This window comes from Sus scrofa, chromosome 15 (assembly GCF_054392235.1).
Source record: "Sus scrofa isolate SSC_HxYL_T2T_F1_AM1 chromosome 15, Sscrofa_HxYL_maternal_Yorkshire_Landrace_v2.0, whole genome shotgun sequence".
NCBI classification, from domain to species: domain Eukaryota; kingdom Metazoa; phylum Chordata; class Mammalia; order Artiodactyla; family Suidae; genus Sus; species Sus scrofa.
The window spans coordinates 139,256,255-139,273,573 of NC_139397.1; the positions used below are offsets into that span (position 1 = coordinate 139,256,255).

Genomic DNA, 17,319 nt, shown 5'->3' on the forward strand with positions numbered 1-17,319 from the left:
CATAGCCACAGCAATGCAGGGTCAAAGCTGGGTCTGTAACCTACACCACAGCTCACAGCAATGCCAGATCCTTAACCCACTGAGAAAGGCTGGGTATCAAACTTGCAACCTCATGGTTCCTAGTCAGATTTGTTTCTGCTTTGCTATGAAGGGAACTCCAGAAATAAAAATTTTAAAGAATTAGAAGTTTCTGTGTGGCACAGTAGGTTAAGGGTCTGGGGTTACTGTGGCTGAGGCACAAGTTTCAATTGCATCTTAGGTTTGATCCCTGGCCCAGGAACTTCCTCATACTGCAGGTGTGACCAAAAAAAAAAAAAACAGTCAAACAAAAAAACAAACAAAACAGAAATGAAAACTTAGAAGAGTAAAACTGAGGAATGAGATGTTTACAGAGGCTTTGAAAAGCCCTGACATATTCCTGGGAAACTAGACACTCACATACATGCATGGGGGAGGAGCATGAATCCAAACTGGGAAAGATTTGAATAGACCCTAGACTGTTACCTCTGGCTAACTCTGAGGCTCTGTGCAAGTGGGAAGTGAAGGCTAAGGCAGAGCTGTAAATTGCCTGAGTATTGAATATGTGTTCCAACATGCACACAGAACCCTATGGTAAGGAATGGGACATTCATTGGTTCTAGGAGTTTAAGTAAAAGAAATCCCTGTCATTATCTTACCACTGAACTAAATAGAGTCTTCAGTAGCACACATGCCAAAGAATTAATCCAGAGAATCCAGTAAACAGGCAAGCAAACAAACATTTAGACAAGGAAAGGACATAAAGATCATTCAAAATGAAAAGAAGGAAGTAGAGATCTCTATCTGAAGATAACATGATTGTGTGTGTGTGTAGAAATAGTTAAGAAATTCAGTAAAAAAATTTAGAAATAATAAACAAATTCAACATGGTTACAGGTTATAAAAATATGTAAAATTAATTATATTTTTATACACTAGAAATGAACAGTATATAAATAAAATGAAAAAAGCAATTCTATTTACCATAGCAATGAAATGTTTAGTAAAAAATTTACCAAATGAAGTCCAAGGCTTGTGCACCAAAAACTTCCAAACACTGTTTTAAGAAATCAAAGATCTCGAATTTCTGTATGGCTTAGCGGATTAAGTATCCAGCATTGTCACTGCTGTGGCTCTGGTAGAGCTGTGGCATGGGTTTAGCTTATGGTCAAAAAAAAAAAAGAAAGAAATCAAAGAAGATCTGAATAAATAAAGTTATCTTGTGTTCATGGATTTAAAGAAAATGTCTTAAGATAACCATACTCTCCAAATTGACCTACAGATTCAATATAATAACTATCACAATTTTAATTGTCTTTTTTTTTTTTTTCAGGAGTAGACAAACTGATCCCCTAAAATTCATTTGAAACTACAAGTGACCCAGAATAGCCCAAACTATTTTAATAAGGAGGAACAAAGTTGAAAGACTTACATGTCCTGATTTAAATTCTTACTACAAAGGTACAGAATTCAAAACATTGTGATACTGACATAAGGCTAGACATATAGATCAATAGGATGGAACTGAGTTGAGAGCCCCAAATTAAACCCATACGTCTATGGTCAATTGATTTTCAACAAGGCTACCAAGCCCATTCAATGAGGAAGGGAATAGTTTTTTCAACAACTGGCATTGGGGTTAACTGGATATTTACATGCAAATAAATGAATTTGAACCTCTGCCTCATACTATATATAAAAATTAAATAAAAAATGGAACAAGAAACTAAATGAAAAAGCTAAAACTACAAAATTTTGTAAGGAAATATAGATGGAAATCTTTGTGACCTTGGATGAGTCAGCACTTTTTTTTTTTTTTTTTTTCTTTTTGTCTTTTTAGGGCCGTACCCATGGCATATGGATTTTCCCAGGCTAGGGGTCTAATTGGAGCTGTAGCTGACAGCCTATGCCACAGCCATAGCAACAGTAACGCCAGATCTGCTCCGCATCTGTGACCTACACCACAGCTCACGGGAATGCTGGATCCTTAACCCATTGAGTGAAGCCAGGGACCAAATCCACAACCTCATGGTTCCTAGTCAGATTTGTTAACCACTGAGCCATGATGGTAACTCTAGCACTTTCCTAGCTATGATACCAAAAGCACAGGCAATAAGAGAAAAAAGAAATTAATTGTACTTCATCAAAATTAAAAACTTTTGTGCATCAAAAACACTAACTGGAATATGAAAAGGCAGCTTACAAAATGGGAGAAAATGTTTGCAAATCATATATCTGGATAAGAGTTTATTATCCAGACGGTATGAAGAATTCTTACAATGCAACAATAAAAAGGCAAAGAACTTAATTAAAAACATGGGCAAAGGACTTGAACAGACATTTCTCAAAGAAGATATGTAAATGGCTAATAACTATATTAAAGGTATTAACTATCTCAAGTCATTAGGAACATGCATATCAAAATTGCAGTGAGATACTACTTTATAACCACTAGGATAGTTCCAATCAAACACAGAAAAATATGTGTTGAGGATTTAGAGCAACTGGAACCCTCAAAAATTGTTGGTAGGAATGAAAATTTTGTAGACTCTGTGGAAAACAGTTTGGTGGTTTATAGGAAAGTTAAACATAACATTCCTATATAATTAGGTAAACCCACTTCTACATATATACCTCAAAGAATTGAAAATAGTGTTCAAGCAGAAACCTATACATAAATATTTACAGCAACTTTATTCACAATAGACAGAAAGTTGGAACAACTCAATATCCATTTACTAATGAATGAATAAACAAAATGTGGTATATCAATACAATGGAATATTACTCAGCTGTAAAAAGAATGTCATACCTATAACAACATGGATGACCTTGAAGACATTTTGCTAAGCGAAAGAAGAAAATCACAAAGAACCACACACTGTGTGATTCTATTTCTAGGAAATGTTCAGAGTGGGCAAATCCATAGAGAGCGAAAGAGGACTAGTGGGTGAAGGGAGTGGGAAAGGTGTAACTGGTAACGAATATGGGGTTTTTTTTGGAATGATAAAAATACTTTGGAATCAGACAGTAGTAATGGTTGCATAGCATTATGTGTAAGTTAAAACCTAATGAATTGTACCTTTAAAATGGTAACTTTTATGGTGTGGAAATAATATCTCAGTTAAAAAAAAAGGTTAGGCACATTGCCCTGCTCTGTTTGGGGCTGATAGTAATAGATAAGTTAGCACTTAGTTTGTGCCAGACAATGTGCAAAGTGCTTATATATGAGCTTATTTAGTCTTACAACAATCTTAAGGCACAGATGGGTTAAATAATTTGCTTACGCCCATACAGCTGGTGAAATGCAGAAAAATGGGACTCAATGGTAGGCATGTGATTCTGGAATCTGTATTTTTTAAAATATATTTTTAACAGACTTTTATCGAAGTATAGTTGATTTACAAGGTTGTGATAATTTCTGCTACATATACACAATCATTCTCTTTCGGATGGAATCTGTATTTTTAAACACTTTGTTGCTCTGCTGCCCTTTTCTTACTGCTATGGTGATTATTATATTTCTTTGTATGCCTAAGTGGCTTGGGTAATCTAACCAATTTTTCTCAGACTGATGAAAGAGGTAAAATCTGTCCTCCTACTCCTAAGGAAAAACTTAACTCTTTCCACCAGAAATAAAAGCAAAGACAGAGAGTACATTTTCTAACAAGCCTCAGATATTTTTTCTTACTGCAAGGAAAAAAAAAAAAAAAAAAAAAGAGTTCCTTTCCCAGGAGACTTTCTTTGAGGGCTTGGCCTTCTGGCTTCTGGGGGTTGGGCCTGTGTTCCTGGTTACACTGTCAAAGCAGGGCTGAACCCTATGGCTCTCACGCTAGGCAATCGCTGGAGGCCAGAGGAGCGCCTTGGAGATCCAGCGCTCTGAGATCCCAGCCCTGCGTCTGCGCTGTTGGGACTGGAGTGTGATTCATTGTAGGCAAATGTTTGGTCCTGTTCAAAGTGAGAGCCAGCATTATTCAGCCAAGAAGCTAAGGACCTGACAAAGCCCTGGTGCCAGTCGCTGTTGAGTAACATTCACTTTTATTTTGATGTATTTCTTTGCCATCAATCATTTTTTTAATTGTTGTTGTTTTGATCCTCTAACTTTATTAAATATGTATTTGTTTAGGTTACAGGACATATGCACTTCTTTGAATCAATGAATCAATGAATGAAGGGATGAACAAATATCGGCCTAATGAATATGTCATTAATCTAGGCTCTGCACAGTGGAGCATGGATCCAGGACCGTGACATGCGTTTGGCTGAAATTTCTGGGAGTGTTAATTTGAGACACCTGGCTCTGAGTCTGCCCAGCTTATCATGTGACTTCTCACTCTCCAGGATTCTCCTGGCAGGATGGGGATCCATTTTCCTCTCCTCCTGCTCACTGTTCAGCATGGATAATCTTTCTTGACACTGTCTCCTGCATATATGTAGGAGTGAAATATTTCTTGAGCCCAGAAGGAATGCTTCTCTCTGAGCCATCTAGCATTTAGGCTTTCTTTCTCCTTGGTCACTCATGGGAAGCAGTGTGCCGGGCTTCCCAGTGGCTACCGTGTGTGAAGACCTGGCTTTGGGTCTCAGCTCTGATCTGATAGGAAAATCCTGCCTACCTGACATTACTGGGGGTGCTCTCCCTGGTGAGCTTGCCATTCTCTTTGCCCCACTGGGTGGAATCTGACTGCTTGTACAGGATGGCTGTGGCAAAATAGAGACTCTTTGTGGCCTGTTGGCCTTGGGCTGCCCTGTGCTTTAGACTCCAGCTCCATCTCTTCATTTGATTTTTTAAACTTTATTGCGGAATAATTGACAAATATAATTGCATACATTTATTTATTTTCTTTTATTTTTTTGCCTTTTTGCCATTTCTTGGACCGCTCCCACGGCATATGGAGGTTCCCAGGCTAGGGGTCGAACTAGAGCTGTAGCCACTGGCCTACACCAGAGCCACAGCAACGTGGGATCCGAGCCGTGTCTGTGACCCACACCACAGCTCATGGCAATGCCGGATCCTTAACCCACTGAGCAAGGCCAGGAATCGAACCCTCAACCTCATGGTTCCTAGTCAGATTCATTAACCACTGAGCCACAACGGGAACTCCCTAATTGCATACATTTAAAGCATACAAGGTTTGGAGTTCCCGTTGTGGCGCAGTGGTTAACGAATCCGACTAGGGACCATGAGGTTGCGGGTTCGGTCCCTGCTCTTGCTCAGTGGGTTAACGATCCGGCGTTGCCGTGAGCTGTGGTGTAGGTTGCAGACGCGGCTCGGATCCACCGTTGCTGTGTCTCTGGCGTAGGCTGGTGACTACAGCTCCGATTCGACCCCTAGCCCGGGAACCTCCATATGCCGTGGGAGCGGCCCAAAGAAATAGCAAAAAAAAGACAAAAAAAAAAAAAATAAAGCATACAAGGTGATGATTTCATACATGTATAGATTTGAATGATTGCCAAGAGCAAGAAAATTAACATATTTATCTCTTCAAATAGTTCACATAGTTAACTTTACTTATGTGTGTGGTAAAAATGCTTATGATCTAATCTCAGCGACTTTTTTTTTTTAGGGCTGCACCCACAGCATATGGAAATTCCCAGGCTAGTGGTCAAATCAGAGCTGCAGCTGCCGGCCCATACCACAGCCATAGCAACGTGGGATTTGAAACGCATCTGTGACCTTCATCACAGATCACAGCAAGGTCAGATCCTTAACCCACTGAACCAGGCCAGGGATCGAACCAGCATCCTCACGGATACTAGGCGGATTTGTTACCGCTGAGCCACATGGTAGCCCCCGGAAAGCCTGGCACACTGCTTCCCAATGCTTCTCTCTGAGCCGTCAATGGGAACTCCTACTCTCAGCCACTTTTAAATATACGGGATTGTATAATTAACTGGAGTCCATCTCTCAGTTTTTATTGGATTGTGTGTTATCATCTGATAATCTGGTATTTCTTTTAAGAAGGTGTAAGAAAATCTTTTAAGGGCTTCAAATTTTTCAAGACTGTCCATTTCGCCCTTCTCAGCTGGAAACACTGAAGCCCTTCATTAGCACTCATTTTCCATGGTGCTCAGAAGCCTGTCCTGACCCCTTTAATAGCTGGGTCAGAGGAAGTGACCAACAACCACGGAGCAGCGTGTATCCCCGGAATGGAGTACGTGTCTGGCGGGATTTCAGTAGGAGGCAGGATGGTCCCTCCCTGCTCTGCTGTGTCCTGCTGTGTGAGCAGGAAGAGTAACCTACCTTTTCAGGTCCTGCTCTCCACATTTATAAAGTTCTGCTCATCGTAGCCCTATTGGACCTTTGTGAAAATTAAGTAAGAAGATCTGTCAAGAGTACATCGCACATTCTTTCTGTTATTCCTTCAACAAATATTTCTGGAAGGGCTATTTTGGGTCGAGTACCTTTCTAGGTGATGGGAATAAAAGAGTGAACAATCATTTATGATTGTTCAACATGAATTTTTTTTTTCTTTTTGTTTTCTAGGGCTACAGGTGCAGCACATGGAAGTTCCCAGGCTAGAGGCTGAATTGGAGCTGCAGCTGCCAGTCCACCCCACAGCCACAGCCACAGGAACATAACATATGAGCCACATCTGCGATCCACACCACAGCTCACAGAAACACCAGATCCCTGACCCACTGACTGAGGCCAGGGATCGAACCTGCATCCCCATGGACATTAGTCGGATTCGTCTCTGCTGCGCCACATATGGAAACTCCCTTTCAACTTTGATTTAAAATAGCTAATGCCGTGGACCTCCCCAAATGTCGTCTTCCTACATTTTTCTAACTTTGTTTAATATTTATGATAAATGAACTCATGCTAGTTCTAGGCATGAATCCAAGCATTTTGCTCATGTAATCTAATGATAAACAAGTAGGACCTGCAGGGTGTCATCATAAAGAAGCCTTATGTTGAGTCCCACGGCTTCCTCAGACTCATTCTATAGGGCCAGTTCCTCCCTTGCCCTGTGATGGAAATCTCAGGGCAGATCTCACAATATTTCTGGTCACTCTTAGGTAAGAAAAATCCCCTGGCTGCTCTTGTTTCCCTAAACAGCCCCAGTACCATAGTTAAAATGTGTGTTTTCCCAAATCAAGGTCAAAATTTCTTAAGTTCATTTAAAGTTAAAGCTTATGGTGCCCCCTCTACCCCCTCCATGTTCCCCCTCACCCCTTGGGCTCTGGGCAGACTGGGAGCCACGGGTAGGCAGGCATGACCTCTGACCCCTGACCCCATTCCTGACACTTCCATCTTGGGTAGGAACTAGCCTGGATCCCAGGTCCGTGTGCTCCTTCCTGTGCGGCACACATCTGGCTTGTCGGAACCACCCCCATGTTTCACTCCTGACAGACCTGGGGAGCATGAGCTTTCCTAACTGAGCAATCTCTCCCCAGAACCCAGGCAAACATAATCCCCTTCTGCTTTTTACAGGGGTGGATACGACCCCAGTCCTCTGTGTCCAGCAGGTTGTAGACAGTAGAGGACACCGTCTCTGCCCGTCCGTCTCTCTTCATTGACCTATTATGGTTCCAGAGGCCAATAACTCACGAACTACAAGGAACCACATGGTAAACTGGTTAGACTCAAAGACTCTGGGTTCAGAATCTCATCTCCGGGTTCTGATGATAGTTCTGCCAGGTACTAGCTATGTGATGTTGGGCAGGCTATTCCACCCAGCCTGAGCCTCAGTTTCCATGTCTACATAGCAGGGATGATAGCAAAACCTCTCTCCTAGAAGTTTTAGGAAGATGAAATAAGATGTAAAGTGCTCAGAGTAGTCTCTGAGATACTTTAGGCACCACGCAAGTATTTGTAAAATAAATAACAGGTGAAAAAAATGTTTGAATAATAAATAACAGAGGCAAGTTAATGGCAAGTTTACCAGGCACTCTTTAATTTCAGGTGTTCTGGGTTCTTTCATCCTAATCTCTTTTGGGCGATGTCCAAGGAGGACCTGCCTATAAGCCATATCTCCCTGAGGCGTAGCTGGTGTTATAGAAGGATCTAGAGTCTTCTTAAATACTATAAGATACCCAGTCCTGCTTTACTCCAAGTACTAGAGATTCTAGAAAGTATGTGTTTGGGAGGGTGACTCAGGTCATTAGAGGGAATGACCACAGCAAGAGTTCCCAGACACAACTTTTCAGAAAGGGTTTCTGGGAAAAGGAAGATGAGGGTGGCATTGAGGGTTTCATTCCGTAGTACTCCACCAGTCCTGCAGCCTGGCTACCCCACATTTTTTCTTCTCTGTTTCTTACCGTCCGCTAGGACAGGAATAGCCTCATGAACTATGGGACATTCTTGAGTATCTTGAGACAATTAATTACCCTACTCTCGACATGCCTGAGGGGGCTAAAACTGAAACACAGAGAAATTATGCAACTCAGCCAGTCACGTAGCTCGGGTAGGGCTGAGCTGGGTCAGATCTCTGGACTCCAGATTTACGTTTTATCTGATGAGATTCACCGCCGTGCTGTTATCCCAGCACAGGGTTTGTTTAGTCACAGAAGCTGCTAACATAATTTCAGAGATGTGTGGTCAGGGACCCCTGGGGCATCTGGTGAAAATGACGTTACCAGGAAATTAAAAAACTCAAAGCTCTGGAGAAAGTTGTGTGTCAGGATCAGGTTGGGAAAAAAAATCAAAACAAGACTAGAAATCAACTGTATATGTAAACAAAAGGGAAACTGTTCTACTATGGAAAATATGGACATAGGATAAAAGTATTACTAGCTCACTGACAACTTCTTGGACATACTGAGGTTGGTGCAGCCTCCAATAATTCAGATAGCATGAATTTGGAAGAAACATTTTATAATTGCACACTTGCATTTATGTTTAAGTATCTGGCCATTTAGGGATTCATTTTTTTTTTTTTTAAGTTTTATCAAGACTCAAAAGAAGTTGGAATTCCCGCCGTGGCTCAGTGGTTAACGAATCTGACTAGGAACCATGAGGTTGCGGGTTCGACCTCTGGCCTTGCTCAGTGGGTGAAGGATCTGGCATTGCCGTGAGCTGTGGTGTAAGTCACAGATGCGGCTCGGATCCCGTGTTGCTGTGGATCTGGCATAGGCTGGCGGCTACAGCTCCAATTAGACCTCTAGCCTGGGAACCTCCATGTGTCGCAGGAGCAGCCGTAGAAACGGCAAAAAGACAAAAAAAAAAAAAAAAAAAAAAAAAGAAGGAGTTCCCGTCGTGGCACAGTGGGTAACGAATCCGACTAGGAACCATGAGGTTGCGGGTTCGATCCCTGCTCTTGCTCAGTGGGTTAACGATCCGGCGTTGCCGTGAGCTGTGGTGTAGGTTGCAGACGCGGCTCGGATCCCACGTTGCTATGGCTCTGGCGTAGGCCGGTGGCTATAGCTCCGATTCAACCCCTAGCCTGGGAATCTCCATATGCTGTGGGAGCGGCCCAAGAAATAGCAACAACAACAACAACAACAACAACAACAACAACAAAAAGACTCAAAAGAAGTTGAAAAAAAATCCATCTTTTATTTTCTACTATTTCTCAGTTTCTTTCCTGGTTCCCACTGAGGCAAAGGACAGGAGAAAGAAAATTGGCTCTGAATTGTATGGACTTGAGTTCAAATTTTGACTCTACTGCCAAAGTTGTGATTTTGAGAAATTTACTTAGTCTCTCTGATCTTCAGTTTCCATATTTATGGAATGGTGGTGGGGCTACCTCACAGGATTGAAGTAAGCTAATCCTCTCCCAATGCCTGGTACATAATAGACACTCAGCTCGCATTGGATGCAGCATATAGACTCATACAGACAAATTCCAGTTGAAGATGGATTTATCCAAGTAGCATGACACTGATGCAAGGGTAGACAAATAAATACAAAGAACAGATCAAAGAGCTCAGAAATAGATTGATTAAATGGTTAATTGATTTTTGACAAAGATTCCAAAGTAATTCAATGAGAAAAGGATAGCCTTTACAACCAATGGTGCTGGAGCAATTGGACCTCCATATGCAATAAGAAAATGAACTTTGACCCATGCATCATACTCAAAAACTAACTTGAGGGAGTTCCGGTTGTGGCTCAGACCCAGTGTTGTCTCTGTGAGGATGTGGTTCTATCCCTGGTCTCACTCAGTGGGTTAAGGATACGGTATTGCTGCAACCTAGGGGCAGAGGTTGCAGATGTGGCTTGATCTGATGTTGCTGTGGCTGTGGCATAGGCCATATCTGCAGCTCTAATTCACCCCCTAGCCTGGAACCTTTCATATGACACAGGTGAGACCTTAAAAAAAAATAACTTGAAGTGGATCATAGACCTAAATATATGAGCTAAAGTGATAAAACTGAGGAGAAAAATCTTTGTGATATTTAGATATATCTATATATGTATATATAGATATATACTATATATATATATTTCTAGGGTTCAAAAAGCACAAATCATAAAAAAATTTGGTAAATTGGACTATCAGATTAAGAAATATTTTCTCTTTAAAAGACACTCTTAAGAAAATGGAAATATAAGGCATGGCCTAGGAGAAGATATTTATTTGCAAAATGGATTTATTTCTTTAACACTGCTGTCCCTTGACAGTGTGGCATAAAGTAGATGTAATCTATAATTCTTGTGTGCCCCTATCCTCTCTCTGGTAGAGGGTAACTTCTAGATGTTTTCTTTCCTTCCTCACTATTTATGCCATTATTCACTGCCATAATTCTCATAATATTGCTATGTGTGAGAGCTGGAGACTAGATTGAGCTTCGTGTCATGAAGTTGTAAGCCCTACATCTTAAATTCCAATCTTGGTGGGAGAGAAGAGCAACAATGATAGACACATGCCCATTAGGAAGTAACCTGAAGTCTCTGGTGGCAACAGGATACTCTCAACAATGACAACAAAAAGCACAGACTGAGCACTAAGTGCTTTACTTGCTTCATGCCACTTAGCTGTAGCAGAAACATAAGCATGGCATCAATACTGAGTCCCAGAGGAAGCAGAGATACCAAACAGTCATCCAGCAGAGTTTTGTCTGGGTTGTTCCTTTCCTTACACCTGAAACGGATTTTGCTGTTCCGATGTCCCTCAATTGCTTTATCCTTTGGGTGTCATTCCAGGCCCATCCATGTCTTTTCCTGGTTGTATTGTCTTGGGACTCTTGGCTTGGTTTTGAAGATTCATCTTGTTGGAAACTCCAGCCTCTGTTTGGCTTCCAAGCACCAGGCTTTGTGTTTCCTTGCTTCTTAAATCTGGTAACCTCTTTCCCACCTCCTCCTTGTTCCCTCAAAGCTTCCAGTTTGCGCTGTTTGACCATCCCTGGGTGATTACAAATATCACATGTCCCAAGGTACATAATCAACACTACTGGGATCAATAGTCAACAAGCATCCTCTCATGGGTCACTCTTGTTCTAGGATCCCTGGTAAACCTTTGTAGCCATAGCCGAAGAAGAACGTTTTCAGGTACTTATGGTGAATAAAGATCGAAAAGGTCATGTCTACCTTGGCCAAGGTAGCTGTGGAGGTTTGACATAGCTATAACTGTGAGGATGTCTTTACTGGTGTGAACAAAGTTCCATGGTATGGGTGATCTTGGTGTTGGAATGGTCAGCTGTTGAGACCACAGAGCCAGCTAGGAACTCATGGGAGAGCACAGCCCATAAGGTGAATGGATGAGTGGGGAAAGCAGTGGCATGTATCCATCCTACTCTTTGCACAGGTGTCCTAATAGAATTAGGGCCAGGTGGGTTCATGCAGAAGCAGTGAAAGTCCCAGGGCCTGGGCTCTATACATGCCAGATGGAGCAGAGGGATGGTACCACACTTCTTCGCAGCTTCAATTTAATGACAGCAGAACCACAAGAGGTGCTTTCTCTAGAGGTCATTTCCCAAGATAGTTTGGCTGAAATTCATAGGCCATAGACAATGGGAGGCAGAACATCCCTCCTGGTTTTACTTTAACTTAGGATGGGAGCCTCTCAGAATAGGCATCCTGGGGAGCAGATGGACTACCATCAAAGCCTTCAATGCCTTTGCCATTTTTGATCTCCATGGCCATTTTAACACAGGGTCTCCTAGGTTTTAAAAGCCTGAACTGTGCTCAGTTGCTCACGAGAAGAATTCCTGCTCCTCCCCTGACCTCCTCCCCTGACAGCAGAGAGATGTGTGAACTGGTCTCTGTGTGACGCTGCGGAGGAACAGTTGTGCGAAGAACCAGAGTAACATTTGCCTCCAAAAAGTATCTTGCATTGTAACTTGTCTCCACTTCACACAGACTATTGAAGAGCATCTGGAAGATATATATGTTATTGTAAAAAATAGATCCATGAGCATTATGAGATTATGAGGCAGAAGAATCTCTGTTTTTAAAGAGCTAACCCACATTCTCCAGGCTTAAGTCTTTGATTAAAGTGACAGGAACTCAAAACTCACAGTTCATCTAATTCTACATTGAAGCCCCCACATGCCCAACAATTTTACAGATCAGGAATCTGAGGCACGAGAAGACTCAGTTACCTTTTCATAGTCAGTGGAAGCGCTAAAATGTAAACCCTAGTTTCTTGACAGTAAATTATGCATTTGTTTCCAACCGTCCTTTATCTAGTTTATGGCATTTGTCTGTTTCTAAAAACCTGGAGAGACATTTTGGTTACTCTCCAAGAGGGAGATGAAGCATGAAACTAATTTTCAAAAAGAGCGGACTTTAGGGGAACAGTTCAGTTGGGCACATTCTCTGCTCTTTTGTCGCTGCCACCTGAAAACTTTGGCATGGTATTGGAGGATGAGAAGCCGTTCCTGCTTCCCCATCTTTTTCTTTTCACAGCTGCAAAGTTCAGTGAGTTGAACGGCAGTGCTGTGAGTTCACTGTTCACTCTGCCACAGACCAACCTCTGTTGTAAATTTTCCTCCCGGAACACGTGACGATGCATTTCTTGACTATATATCCCAAGAGCAGCGGCAGAGCTGTCAGAGCGCTGAGCCCCGCACCGAGGAAGAAGGCTCTTTGGACTTGATGATTGAGGAATTCAGAACAAATTTGCCAGCCCTTGGTAAGTTAGCAATGCTACTTTGCTTCAGAAACATTGGCAAGAAGGATATTTTCTAGCAATTTGTAGATGCAGTTTTCTTTTCCTTTTTTTTTTTTTCCTAAGGAAATTTTGTTTTGAATTAAAAATAGATTTACATTCAAAAGCGAAATGTAAACTTTCTCTCTTTTTTCTGCTCAGTTAAGTTTCCCAGAAACTTATGTTCAGAAAAGAAACATTATTTCTGTTCTCCATGAACCCTTGTCTTTCATTGATTTTTTTTCTTTTGCTTTTAAAATGATAAAAGCAAAGCTTTTTACATGATCACTTTATATATGATGGACATGTCTATGTGGAATAATCGAAATCTCCCTCACATTCCCACTTACCTCCTGGTGCCTGCTCCCGCATGCACCCCAGCCCGTCGTAGCTAACTCCTATTAACTGTCTGGTGGGACCTCTAACTGCTATAAGCTTTTTGATGTTGCAATTCCACAAACCTCGTGCTTGCCTTCCCCCGTGGGAGAGGTCTGACCTCCAGGTTTTCTCCCCAGACCCTGGCTGTGTGAGCAGAGCTTCAATGCTGAAGATGGAGCCTCTGAACAGCACGCATACCAGCACCGCAGCCCCCAGTGGCCCCCTCGAGTCCCATGTGCAGAGCAGCGGCAGCAGCAACGGCAATGAATACTTCTACGTTCTGGTCGTCATGTCCTTCTACGGCATTTTCTTGATTGGAATCATGCTGGGTTACATGAAATCCAAGAGGTGGGAGAAGAAATCCAGCCTCCTGCTGCTGTACAAAGACGAGGAAAGGCTCTGGGGGGAGGCTATGAAGCCGCTGCCCATGGTGTCAGGCCTGAGGGCAGTGCAGGTGCCCATGGTGCTGAACGTGCTGCAGGAGAGTGTGGCGCCCGCCCTGTCTTGCACCCTTTGCTCCATGGAGGGAGACAGCGTGAGCTCCGAGTCCTCCTCGCCCGACGTGCACCTCACCATTCAGGAGGAGGGGGCGGACGACGAGCTGGAGGAGACTTCTGAGACCCCCCTCAACGAAAGCAGTGAAGGGTCCTCTGAGAACATTCATCAGAATTCCTAGCAGCCCTAGGACTTCTGGAGGTGGCCTCATCGGCCAGCACCCTTAGAGAGAGGAAGGACACTTTTTGTGTCTGGTTTCACTTTTGCAGTGCAACCGCTACTTTCAAGAGACCCTCAGCAAGCCCCTGAATTGGGGGTGGTGGGGGACGAGGTTTAGCCGGAGTCAGCAGCAGCTCGGAGGAGTCCACGACGCACCTGTGGTGTGGACCTGCCACCGAAAAAGCCCTGAAGACATACAGTGTGTACCTTTCCTTTCTGGCCCGGAGGTCAGGGTTCCTGTGTGGAATGTGGCAGGTCATATGCTTGTGGTTGTTTCCTCACGCTCATGAGCTTGTGGTTGTTCCCTGGTTGACAGCTGCAGCATCTGCCCACTCCAGAGCTGCCCAATGCCTAGGGCATCCTGAGGGACTAGTTTTGATTTGCCAATTAGCCTAGAGCTTTGTTCTTCTAGATCTGATTGGCTGTAAGTACCTCTAATGTGAACCTGTGGCATTCGTTCACTTCCCATTACAGAGCTTCTTTTAGAGGTCTTTTGGGTTAGAGGGGGAGTATTTGATGGAGGACTTTTGATGGGAGGACGCTGGATATCCTAATCTGGTCCATTTGCATACTGTAAGGAAAAAACTTGCAACTTTTAAACCTGTTAAAATTAGTTGGAATTATAAAATGTAATCTGCTATTATGACCCCTTGTCCAACCTGTGACCTTGAATGCTGGGACCATCCAGCATTACATACTGGTACGACTTTTTTTTTTGCATGGAAGGGTTTCCTCAGACTCTAACCTGCACTCTGAATGGCCATGCAGGGAATCTTCCTGATCTTTCCAGAAGAGGCGATGGTGGGGTTGAACAAAGCCAAACCATTAGCTCCGCTGCTGCTTTTTTTCCCAGCCTAGTTTTCTGGGCTGGGAGAGGATATAACGTGGACCTCTGGGACCTGGCATTTTGTTACGTAGCTGAGACTTAGCAGGGCATACCCCGGCGAGGTTGTGCAGAGCTGGGATCCAAGTTCTCTGTTTCTTAATCCTGAGCCCCGACTCCGATTTGCTCTGTGGTCCTGGGCATGTTCTCAAGAGACTTATTGCCTTCCTGAGACTCCTGATGATCTAGATGCCCAGGGGGCTGGGAGGATAGCTTTAGATTTTAAGACTCTGATAGATCCTACATGTCCCGATGTCAGGAAGCTGGACAAAATATTTTCCCCTTGGCTAATTAGTCTAAAAAAGGAGCTACTTATTTAAAGGAGCAGTTGGAGACTGAGAAGTCATGTAACTGGGAAGTCCAGAGCAAATCACCTACCCATTCCTGCTGTCCTTTTCCTAACAGTGAACCAAAGAGGCAGATAGGACAGTTTACTCTGCAGAGTTGCCTGAGTGGTGGACTCTTAACACTCCAGTTAAGGGAATGAAAATCCAAGAGAAAATGCTCAAGAATGCTTGCTCATCTCTCCTTGTATTCCTGTGGTCAGTTGCTCTGGAGCAGACTTTTTAGGCCGTTGAAGACAAGGAGGAAGAGAAACACACCAAAAGGTCAAGTTTAATTCTAGTAAAAACATAACTTTTTTTTTTTTTTTTTTAAACGCTCTCCCTGGATTGGAGACAGTGATAACTACTGTTCCCACAGAAGGGTTAACAGTGTAGAAGCTGGTTTATCAGTTTGCTTTAACACAGTGCTAGAGGAAATTTATGTTTGGGGGAAAAAGGGCCCTCCGTCCCTTTAAAATTCAGAGTGTGGATTTACTCCAAAGGGGGCTGTTTAAGGTGAAAGAAGCCAAGTTACGTTTGGCCCCTTGCCTGGAATCACTTGAATTCTGAAACTTTACTGCGACGGACATGTGCGTTGTCACATTTTCCATTGCTTAATCCTGAAGTTTGGTGCAAATCTATCTGCGCCTATTAAAAAGTGATGTATATACTTCCTTCTTAATCTATTAAGTTGTATAAAATTGTCTTCTGTATTTAACAGTTTATAATTTTCACAATGTTTTTTTAATTTAAATAAACACATTTTCCCTAGAAAGTTATGAGTTCTTTCTTTGATTTTTCAATATAATTCCTAGTTTCTTAAGACATCTCAGACAACATTTCTCCAAGCCACCTTGGAGAAATCCGGGGTCATTTTCCAAGCCAGACTTGCATGAAGGCATATCCTATTTCTGCCTGAATCATTGAGTGATTTTTTTTTCCTTTTTTTAAAAAATTTTATTAAAGTATAGTTGATTTACAATATTCCGTCAATTTCTGCTGTATGGGCTTTTCCACTTTTTGATATGCTTTGCAATGAATAAAAAATAAGCTGAAGATGGGTCTTATAGCCACTTCTATTTTTATTTATTTTTTTGCCTTTTTATTAATGATTTAATTTTTTTCCATTATAGCCGGTTTACAGAGTTCTGTCGATTTTCTACTGTACAGCAAGGTGATCTAGTCACACATACACATATACATTTCTTTTTCTTACATTATTATGTTCCATCATAAGTGACTAGGTATAGTTCCCAGTGCCATACAGCAGGATCTTTTTGCAATTTCTGTTTTTAAACGTGGCCCTGAGGTCTTTGAACCTGAACATGCATTGACATGGCAACTGTTCCAAAGATGCTGCTCCAAATTTTGTTGCAAGAAAATATTTGATTTACATGATGACTGAGAAAATATTATAAACATATGGCCACACACAGCACAGACTAATGGGCAGAGGGCTGCATGTTGTATATATATTTTTATACATATATACATAATGGAGGGTTTTTTTTTGTACATACATAAACTTATGAATATACCTAAGCAACAGGTCATGAGTTGGTGTTGGCCCTCCCTCCTCTCCCAGTCACCCCCACATGAAGCCTGACTGTTTAGGCTCCTCACCTTTGGTCGGGCTGTAGCTCTGGCCCACAGACTGAGCACAGCCCAGCCTGTTTCCTTTAAGATTTTATTTACACTGTCGGAAACGGTAAAGAAAATGTATCCAAACTAGTAACCCATTTTGAATTAAGCAGATGGTAGAGAGTGGCCTGACTTAAATATTTCTCTGTTTCCTGTGAATTTGGCTTTTCTATTTGAAGTAAATGTTTCCTTTAGGCTCACCAATAACTGTTCCCCTGAAGGATTTATCTGGCAACGTACAGGGAATCCTGGCTCCTTCCCAAGCATATCAAGCCTCTCAATCCACTGGTTGGTACTTTGACAATGTAAAATGAGAAGATTAATTTAA

The 17,319-nt window shown here is 42.3% G+C and overlaps 1 protein-coding gene across 1 annotated transcript; it reads left to right on the plus strand.

Moving 5' to 3' along the window:
* The first annotated feature begins 12,956 nt into the window (after positions 1-12,956).
* On the plus strand, positions 12,957-16,125 carry KCNE4 (potassium voltage-gated channel subfamily E regulatory subunit 4). Its single transcript, XM_005672249.4, has 2 exons — positions 12,957-13,037; positions 13,568-16,125. The coding sequence occupies exons 1-2, from the start codon at positions 13,001-13,003 to the stop codon at positions 14,104-14,106; spliced, it is 576 nt and encodes a 191-aa protein (XP_005672306.1). The 5' UTR covers positions 12,957-13,000; the 3' UTR covers positions 14,107-16,125.
* Positions 16,126-17,319: the final 1,194 nt, after the last annotated feature.

What these genes read in the sequence shown, in the direction of transcription:
- KCNE4 (XM_005672249.4), top strand. Translation starts at nt 13,001, where the DNA reads ATGATTGAGGAATTCAGAACAAATTTGCCAGCCCTTG. An exon ending in AACAAATTTGCCAGCCCTTG is followed by an intron (nt 13,038 to 13,567) that starts GTAAGTTAGCAA and finishes TTTTCTCCCCAG; the next exon opens with ACCCTGGCTGTGTGAGCAGA.